At 36.9% G+C, this 10,484-nt stretch overlaps 1 protein-coding gene across 1 annotated transcript; it reads right to left on the bottom strand.

The window, feature by feature from the left end:
- On the bottom strand, positions 1-10,031 carry LOC127449903 (fibronectin-like). Its single transcript, XM_051713533.1, has 9 exons — positions 9,936-10,031; positions 7,682-8,555; positions 3,119-3,370; positions 2,561-2,812; positions 2,108-2,407; positions 1,362-1,625; positions 965-1,237; positions 600-697; positions 1-239 (listed from the first exon to the last, which is right to left on the bottom strand). Exons 1-9 carry the CDS (start codon positions 10,029-10,031, stop codon positions 165-167), a joined length of 2,484 nt encoding a protein of 827 aa, XP_051569493.1. The 3' UTR covers positions 1-164.
- Between the last annotated feature and the right edge of the window lie 453 nt (positions 10,032-10,484).

Raw genomic sequence — 10,484 nt, 5'->3', positions numbered from 1 at the left:
CTCAAAGCATGAGAATGGGCCAAGTCAGAGTTAAATATAAATTGTAAATATTAGTTAGCTTGTTAAGCCATACAATTAAAACAACAAGGAAAACCTATGATGGTTTTATCGTCAGACAGCTTGTTTTTACAAACCAAGTTTTTGCTGTAGGCATCATGGCATTATCATTTCCTGTTTATCGATTTAAGGATCCAGTGGATATCACTGCGATTAAAGTTTTTGTCAATATACTTCATCAGCTGAAAGACAGAATTGAATAACTTATTTGACTACAGTTATTTTCAGTAAGGTTACTTTTTACTTTTATTTATTTATTTATTTATTTATTTATTTATTTTTAAGTGGGTGAGCCTTCAAGCTAAGATGTTTAAATGAAACATGAGATTGTACTTAATTTTAATAACAAACCTTTATAATCAATATAAGTGTGCAAGTGTATTTCTATAATATCAATACAAATATAACTTTGTGAATTTAAATTTCTATCTTTAGCACTTAACAAATAATTTCATGGGCATGTGCATTTCATTTCAAAGTAATGCTGGAGAAGTTGCTTTTTCAAAGAACATGATTTAAAATTTGATGTGATAATTTCTCACCTCAGTTATTGTGGCATTCTGAGTCATGTCGTTACTACAGTAAAGTGGAGTTCCAGTGGTGCACAACATTGTGAAGGTCAATTTCTTCTTTTCAGGCACTGAAAATAAACATGGAGACCAAACATCACCAAACATGCTAAACATCTGTCTGAAAAAAGTACTGTCTGCACAAAAATATACTGGACACAAAGAGTGCATCAACAAAGCATTTTAATAACATGTTATTATATCATAATAATTATGAAATGCAATAGGTAAAAGATTAAACCTGGGCAGATCATAAATCTAAATGTGGGTTTCATAAACAAGCATCATAATGACAGAGAGTAAGATGTGAGGATAAAATTAAAATGCACTTTATTTACCTGTCATTTCAGAAGCATAGACTGGATTACTTGTCAGATTACCAGCCACAACGTAGACATTGAAGTTATACCTTGTTCCTGATCTTAAATTATTAAAAGTGATGTTTTCCTTCTCTACAGTTGTGTTCTTGCCTTCATTCCAATATTTAGATGAATATGTAACATAATAATTAATTTTTGAGGCTCCCAATGACTCCTTTGGAGCTTCCCAGGTCAGATTTATGGCAGTACTGTTTAAAGCAATGGCCGTTGCTGGCCCAGGGCTAGTAGGGACTGTGGATAGATTTGAAGTTTGTAAGATGTTATATAGCTGGAATGACAATCTGCGGAACAGAATCAATATACAAGGCAAATGAATAGCCTGATAAACAGTATTGACAACATCAGTGTTACTCACTAGTATAAATTGATTTTATAGCAGGATCGCTTGGCAGTCCATTCTCTAGAAGAGTGACAACCGTGATGGTGTAATTCACTCCTGCCTTTAGCCCAGTAAAACTGTAATGCAACTCCGTAGTGGTTTCATTCTTAGTGCTTTCAGTCCTATTGTCAGCTGATTCTCTGATACTAACATTGAATGTTTTATAATTCCCTTCGATTGTCCAGCTGGCACTTATGGTTTGGCTATTTGGGGTCAAAGTAATACTCACAGTACTTGGACCTACAGTATGAGCAAAGAAGTAAATTCAAAGAGGAGAAAAAAATCAAACAGCCTTTGATGTTGTTCAAAATGTAAATATTTACAATAAGACAAAAAGACACTTGGACAAGACACAATATTAATAAATCCTAATTTTTACTCAATCTGGGCACTCATTTGCAGCATTTTTCATTAATAAAATCCCTCCTTTAATGGAGTGGTGCCCTGAGAATTAAACATTTATCTAATTCAATTCAAACTAACAACTTGGTAGTGGAAATTCATTATTTGCTTATATAAATGCAATATTATAAAATGTAATATATTTTGTTCTTAACTTTCAAAACATCATAGACCAATAGGTCAGATATTTTAGGCCTGTTGCTATTACTACTGAACCTGAACAACAGAATTTCTTATGACAGTGGCAAGCAGGCATTTAATGTCAATATCAGTGTGTCTAAACCAATAAGAGGATTTTAGTAACCAAGCACCAGACTCACATGTGTATGCATTGATTTGAACCATTTGTCCTTGTAAGGTGTTATTGTCTGTTAGTGCTGCCACACAGAGATAATATCTGGTGCCAGGTATTTTACCACTCACTTGTATGGGCTTGTCTGTAATAATGGTGCAGTTAGTGCAATCTGGGCTGTTATGATGCACACTGCAGTTAATGCACTGAGTGGTTTCATTAAGACAATAAAGATAACCCGATGTGTTGCCGACAATTTGGTCCCAAGAGGCTGTTATGACATAACTGTCATTGTCTGCTGATTTTAGGCCTGAGACCTGTGAAGGCACTGAAAAATAAATACCAAAAACAGTGGTTAGCTTCTTACATTTTTTTTATCTCGATAGAACAGTTTTGGTCACACACATACGTTAATTACTTTGACATTTACATCTAAAAAAAGTGTTTTATGATATAGTCAAGCTTAAAATTGTGCACTTACTGGTGTAAGCAGAAATGTTGCTTGGCACACCATTAGTAGTATTATTCACTACAGCTCTTACTGTGAAAATGTAATTGTTGCCTGGTATAAGACCCTTAATGACACTCTCTTCAGTTTTAAACTTTTGGCTTTCTGATTTGTCTGACACTTGTATTGAGTAGAAGTCACGGTTGCCTTCTGGTTTAGTCCAGTTGAGTTTGACGCTATCATTTGTCACACACACTACTTTCAGGTCACCAACACCAGAAGGCCCTAAAACAGGAATCATTCCACTCTTTAGTTGACAAACTAAAAAACAGTGGTTTTTTACAAACTAAATATTTTTTCATTGTTTTGATTAAAATGATCAACTGCATACAGCATTTTGTTTAGATAACAGCATCTGCTAAATTAATAAATGCAAAATGTGAATAAACGCAGATAAACATAAACTGGTAAATCAGATCCTAAAATAATGAATGGTCATGAATCTAATAAATAAATAAATAACTGGAATAACTGAAAACTTGCAATAAAAGACACAGTGTGCACAATGACATTAAGTCCAAGTCTACTTACAGGTGTAGAAGGAGACATTCTGAGGGTTGAGATCCCTGCCACACTTCACTGGGAACACCTGGACATTGTATTGTGTTCCTGCTGTGAGATTCAGTATTTGTTTGGACAGGCCAGTCTCATTAAAAGTCTGGTTATAGTCCCCTGTGACTTCCACTCTGTAGTGGCTGATGTTCTCGCCGGGTCCCGCACTCCAGTACAGAAAGCTTTCATGCGTGGTCACATTATCAATGTTTATTTTCCCAAAGAAACGCTCTACACACAAATAGGTGTGAAATAAGGTAAATTGGCAAAAAACCAAAAAGAAATGGCAGCGGAGCACTGAGCGAATATAATGACATTATGTAGATAAGAGAGAATGATGTGTTGGCAGATTTTAAAGAAGCAGAAACAGGAGAAGAAACATTTATGGTAAATGTATTCAGGGACTATGTAGGATCAGCAGCTGCGGACTGACGTCACTAGGTGTGTCCCAGTTCTCATACTTCTGCACTACTCTAAACCATTTTGTAGTGCAAGTAGTGCGAATAGTATGGTCACACTGACAATGCAACAAAAAAAGTGCACTACAAGTACCCAGATGATCTTCTTCTTCAACCCCCCCAAAAAATTAAAAAATGTGTGGAATGTTGGACACCTCAAGCACTTAACGGTGGCAGCTTGCCATATGTAGTGGAAGGGGTGTTGTTACTTGGTCACGATGCTGGCCTGACAAAACAGTTGTAATTAATGATAAATATGGCAACTAGCGAAACTTCTGTGAAGACAACACCTTACAAATGTGAGCTGAATGTTTTATCATCAACCTACGCTGTGTAAATATGTACATTTTATGAGATATTAGTTTTGAACTGAGTTTGGCTAACGTGCTAAAGCTAGCAGCACTTCCACCAACTGAAAAACAGCAAGTGCTTCCGTGTAGTAAAAAAAACTAAATTGTCCATTTAGGACTTTGAAAATTCTTACACTAGATGGCCGAGTGCACACTGTAAGTTTATAGTGCGCCATTTGGGACACAACTACTTTGAATTTGGCAACTGAAGGTTGAAAGTTCTTCAGCTAAAATCGGTCTGTGCTTACCAAAATTCAAACCACTGCCCCAAGTGGCCGGAGTGGGAAGTGTTTTTAAACATATGGGCATGTGTGAGCTCCAGTGAAATCTCCACAGATGGGTGCCAAAGGTGAGTTGTAAAGCAAGGAGTTTTTAGTTGTAAATTATGTAATACAGTGAAGAGGACTGCTAATTTTATTAACTTCACCCCCAAACCTAGACCACAACCCTAAACCTAACCACCAGTGGAATACAAATTTAATTGTAGATGGCAAATTCAACCTCCGAATCAAGCTCGTCACTGATTACAGTATGTTAAGGTGATTTCTTCCTGGTTTCAACACGAGATGAGAACCGGGGTGGAAATTGTACTGAAAAATAATACTCAAGTAAAAATACTGTTACTTCTTAAAAGATGCAGTTTGAGTAGAGTAAAAGTACCTGTCCTAAAAACTACTCAAGATTTAAAAGTACTCATGAGTAGTGAGTACTGAGTACTGAGTTGCGAAAGCTATGCCCCTTTATAATAAAAACTCTATGCTGTAATTTAAAAATGAGGCACACATACCGTAATTTACATTCCCTTTTATGGCTGTTTGCCAGAAAGAATAAAAAATATAGGTATTTTATGGGTGTTTGTGACTGACAACGTTTAAAATATATCACTTATCTATGATACTGTAAACACTACATGAATCTGATGGAAAAAATAAAAGGGTGACATGATTACAGAAATGAAAAAATGAAAAAGTTATTTTCAGTACAATGATCCCCATTTTATATCGCAATGTATGAAACAATTACATTAGAATCAGTTTATGTGTAATGTCTAAATTTCCCTTAATGTTGACAGAGAGTTACTGTTGCGCATAAAACATGTTCAAAACAATGCAAGGAATACAAAAAAAAAAAAAGAAAAAAAAAAAAAGGGTCACTTAGCACGTCATGTCCCGCACAATAAACGGAGTAGAGCATTTGTTTGGTACAGGGGCCACATCGGCCTTCAAAATAAATTATTCACACAAAAATGTAAATTATCTCATCATTTAGTCACCCTTATGCCATCCCGGATGTGTATGACTTTTTTTCTTCAGCAGAACACAAATTAAGTTTTTAAGAATATCTCAGCTCTTATGGTCCATACAATGCAAGTGAATGGGTGACAAAATTTTGAAGCTCCAAGAATTACACAAGTCAGCATAAAAGTAGCCTAATCCATGTGACTCCAGTGGTTAAATCCATGTCTTCAGAAGAGATATGATAGGTTGGATGAGAAACAGATCAATATTTAAATAAATTTTTACTATAAATTCTCCTCCCTGCTCAGTCAATCTCCACTTTTACTTCCACATTTTTCTTTGTGGATATTGCCACCTACTGGGCAGAGAGTTGAATTTATAGTAAAATAGGATTTAAATATTGATCTGTTTCTCACACACACCTATCATATCACTTCTGAGGACATGGACTTAACCACTGGAGTCATATGGATTACTTTCATCCTACTTTTATGTGCTTTTTGGAAGCGTCAACATTTTGGCATCCATTCATATTGTATGGACCTACAGAGCTGAAATATTCTTCTAAAAATATTAATTTGTGTTCTGCAGAAGAAAGAATGTCATACACATCTGGGATGGCATGAGGGTGAGTATATGATAAGAGAATTTTCATTTTTGTGTGAACCATATCTTTAAGTAGCACATGGGGGCCACATTGTACTCCTTTTGATTTAGTTCTTGTATCTTTTAAGCCCAGAAATAGTTGTGTTCTCATTCTAATGTATGATGCACAATTTTCTGAAATTTGTGACTGGTGGAATGTTCTGCCTGAAGTATTGCTCTACAAAGGTTGATACTTTTCTATCAGGCATTAGAAAAAACATGATAAAGGCTAAGTATAATTATACATTATTTTATCATCTCTACTTTCCTGGTAATTTATTATACAAATTAACACACTCTCTACATCAGGGGTTGGTATTATTAAAAAATATTATTATTAAAAATGTCACTGTTTTATTCTATTACATTAATACTTTTAAAGCTACTCAGGTTATTCAGCCAAAAGTAGTGAGTGGTTTTCTTGTTTCCTTGTTATTGTTGTTTGATTAATATCTATGCCTTTATATGACATAGCCTTCTAGACAGTGCTCTATTCGGTTACGTGCACACTTCAAGTCCAACATTTGTCACTGTTTACATTCACTTTAGACCAAACCGACTGCGTTTACATTAATGCCTCACCAAGACCGGCATTGGTGGAATTATAAAGTGTATTTGACCATTTAGAGGCGTTCCCGCATTAGCGCACAAACATTAGCCGCCTGTCAATCAAACAGCACGCAGCTACAGATGTCAGGAAATAAAAAGTCAGTCTTTTATATTTTATCTAGATCAACCAACCAGTGGTTGTCTTGCTATTACGATTGATGTTATGAACACCCCTGGTCTAGATGTAGAACAAAGGCTAAGTATAGAAAATTACTCAAAAGTTTATCATCGAGGACATCTCTCTCTCTCTCTCTCTCTCTCTTTCTCTCTCTCTCTCTTTTTTTCAGATAAAAATCAAAATTATTTTATCACCCAGCACTATATGTAATATTGCCTTAATCTCTCACATCAACCCAATAATCTCAGTGATAGATAGCTAATTAACAGGCTACATTATAGACACAGAATCTATAAGCAGAAAAATAAAATTTACCTCGATATGTTTCTTCAAATTAGAGGCAGGATTAATGCTGATATTTGGCTTGAGCAAGTTAAACTCACACGACACAGTCAAGCAATTGGCCTTTTTCAGTGTGAAAAGCCCTTTCAGGTGCGGCCGTGATGTTCAGGTGTTGAAATGTGTTTGAGGCATCCTCCACATCCATAAAAGTTGGCGCCAAATCTACAGCTGCTGTTCAAGTTTTTTAGGTGTGATTTTATTTGACGGGAGTCACGAGACTTTCCCTAGCCAATCACGTTGATGGATAAAAATAAAATCAGGACAGGGAAGTAGCACATTAAAAGTACAGTTAAAGCACTTAAAATGTATTCAAGTAAAACTAAAAGTATACAATTTTTAAACTACGTAAAAAAGTACAATTCCTGGGAAAAACTACTTAATTACAGTAACATGAGTATTTGTAATTTGTTACTTTACACCCCTGATGAGAACCCATGTCTCTAAGGCTGATGACGCAACATGCTATCTATAGCACTACAGGAAACAGTACCCCTGTTTGAAATTATGCAAAAAATGTCTGATGGGATATGCTGCTTTTCTTTAACCTGGCAGAATGGGGTCGACGTCAGGGTAACGGAACATTTGGTAGCAGCATGTCGACTTCCTGCATGATCATTCTGGCTGCTGCTTAAGATAATCATACTGAGATTATATATCCAAACAATTCAGGTACATTTGTACAGGTAGTATATAAATACAGAAGTGCTGTATTAGATCCGCATTTAACATTTATTGTCAATGAGCCTAATAATATGATTTTGCGCTGTAAAACAAACTCTTACCATCATAACAGATGAAAGGTAGAAGTTCATAGCACTGTTTTTCCTTCCACATGCCAAAGCTGAGAAGGGCCACACAAGCATCCTCAATATACTCATCAGGAACTTCAGGTTCTGTGCTGCAAGGGCTGTCTGTGGTGCCATATGCTGTGGTATCAGGGGTGAATGTAGGAGTGGTACTAGGGGTGGTACTATAGGTGGTGCTAGGGGTTGTACTAGGGGTGGTGCTAGGGGTGGAACTAGGAGTGGTACTAGGGGTGTCACTAGATGTGACAGTCTGAGGCTTAACGGATGTACTTTGAGGAGGAGAGCTAACATCGTATGCAACCTCCAATTCACCTAATGTCATATTTAGGCACAGAAGGATTTCTGTCAGTAGAGGACAGTAGTCCACTGTTTTGTTAATTGTAGAAGCCACTGAAGAGGTCCCTGGAGAAGTCATTGATGAGGTCTTTGGTGAAGTCACTGTAGTTGTCTCAGGAGAAGTCATTGAAGTTGTCTCAGGAGAAGTCATTGAAGTTGTCTCAGGAGAAGTCATTGGGGTAGTCATTGGTGTAGACAGAGGAGTTTGTGTAGTTGAGAAACATTTAGGAATTATTTTCTTCAGCACAGGATGACCAGGGTACCAGTTCTGATATGTAACAGGATCCCCATTGGACCACCTGGACCATGGTATGGAGCCATTGAAGCTCTCGCGGAGTCCAATCCAGTAGTCTGAAATAAGGTTCTGCACGATAAGGTGGACATTTCTACTATTGATGGTGGCCATTTCTTTATAACAGACCTGACAGTAGAACCTTGCCTCATCCCATGTGGTGCCATTGGTGCCATTGGTGTTATTGGTGCCACTGGATAGAAGAAAATACTGCTCCTCTGCCTGTATAACCGAGACTAAATGCAAAAAATGAATAGGAAAGTAATAACCTTTGCATATATATATAATAGTTTAATGTGTGTCATTATATTGCGTTAGGTCAAGGGGGTACATCTGTAGTTTCCAAAACTGTTAACGGTTAGTTGTGCATGCACGCTATTGTAAAACTAATGCAAATATCTGGAATGCTGTTTGTCATGTAGGCTTGATTATGCAAACTTGAGGTGAGAAAGTAAAGCCTGGAAGTTTTTTTAACATTTCAGTAGACACATTTTTTTAATTAAAATGAATACATTTACTTCGATCCTTCAAATCTCATGAAAAATATCTAATGTGCATCCAGTGCATGTTTAATATTCCTCAAATATAGCTAATGCATATTCTCAGCAAGCATTTAAAGGAATATTCTGGGTTCAATACAAGTTTAGCTCAGTTGACAGCATTTGTGGCATAATGTTGCCACAAAAATTTGTTTTGACTCTTCTCTCCTTTTCTTTAAAAAAGTTACAGTTACAGTGAGGCAACTGCCATTAAAACCAGTGGGGCCAATCCATAAAAGTTACAATACTCACTATTTTAAAAGTATAGCCGCAAGACATGATCAGTAAGCGTGTTAACATGATTTAAGTGTGATAACATTGCTTACTAAACTTTTCTGTGTAAAGTTATATACAATTTTACAACTTCGTTGCCATGACGACGTAACGCCTTAAACCGTAAAGTGACCGTAAATGCAACGATTTAAGCAACTTTACAGCTCAAATAATAGGCCTACATTCATTTTAATACATTCAGAGTTTTAACAGAATTAATGTGAATGCTTTTATAAAATTATAAGCTTCACATTTCTGCCTTTCCGCCTTTTACAGCCCTGTTCACTTCCATTGTAAGTGCCTCAATGTAATCTCGATTTTTGCTTTTTTTTTTTTTTTTTTTTTTTTTTTAAAGAAAAGGAGGGTCGATTTGAACTTTACTTGCTGACCAACAAAAGTTGGGGGTATAAACTTGGTATTATTATAGAGATTTTTTTATCCATATAAATCTATTAAATACTTTAACCGTTTGACCTAAAGATGTGAAACTAACTGCAAAAAATAGCACAAGGCTTTTTTTAAGTATTCTTTTGTAAATTTTCATATAGAATTTTTATCCAAATACTATAAGTCTATTAAACTCTCTGACCCTTCCCTTTCAAGTAGGTCTCTCGGCTCTACTTCAGTAGCTGATGCTATGGGAACCGGGTATCCTAACCCTAACGCTGTGCTTCTAATGCCAACGCACCACAAACGAGTAACAGTCATTTGCAGAGAAGGCCTGTAGGTCTACTTTCACTGAAGCCTATTCAGGCAGCAGCACAGTTTTATAAAGTATACATAAGCTCACTGCATCTAACGGCTCAACCGGGAACCCATAAGCGCTTCCAACATGAGTGCCAAGTACCACTTCGGGACAGTTGCAGGGCGAGAGGGCCTCAGCCATATAGCCTCACTCAAAAACTTACTGATGAAGGGGTGTTTGCCAACCGACAACCCATCCAAAGGTTCATGTCCCACCCCAATTTCGGTGACATAAACTTTAAGCATGAATAGAGACAGTCCCGCCTCCAAACGCTTTCGTACAAAGCAAAGTATTGCTAGCACCGGGCAGCATCTAGGGTCCTTGCCCTGGGATGAACACCAAGTATCGAAAAGAGCCACTTCAGAGTGTAGAGTGGCCTGATGAAGAGGACTCTAGCCTGTAATATGGTGACTAGCACTGACTGCGACAACCTCTGAGTGTCTAATGTGCCATGTTCAAGAGCAAGACATGGAAGTTCAACAGCTCTGGTTGGGGATGCCAGAATGTACCACAAACTTGTGAGAGCACATTTTTCATCAATGGAATCCTCTACAAAGGAGCATCCAGCAGCTCGACCAGCTCCTGAAACCAAGA

Source organism: Myxocyprinus asiaticus, chromosome 2, assembly GCF_019703515.2.
Source record: "Myxocyprinus asiaticus isolate MX2 ecotype Aquarium Trade chromosome 2, UBuf_Myxa_2, whole genome shotgun sequence".
Classification (NCBI taxonomy): Eukaryota; Metazoa; Chordata; class Actinopteri; order Cypriniformes; family Catostomidae; genus Myxocyprinus; species Myxocyprinus asiaticus.
The sequence above is the reverse complement of the archived record's forward strand: the minus strand, read 5'-3'. Positions and strand labels throughout refer to the sequence as shown.

Bases quoted from the DNA above. Each gene is read 5' to 3' on its own strand.
- LOC127449903 (XM_051713533.1), bottom strand. From the start codon at position 10,031: ATGGCTGAGGCCCTCTCGCCCTGCAACTGTCCCGAAGTGGTACTTGGC. The intron at 1,238-1,361 runs GTGAGTAACACT...ATCTATCCACAG, and splicing joins TATAAAATCAATTTATACTA to TCCCTACTAGCCCTGGGCCA. The intron at 698-964 runs GTAAATAAAGTG...GTTTATTTTCAG, and splicing joins CTATGCTTCTGAAATGACAG to TGCCTGAAAAGAAGAAATTG.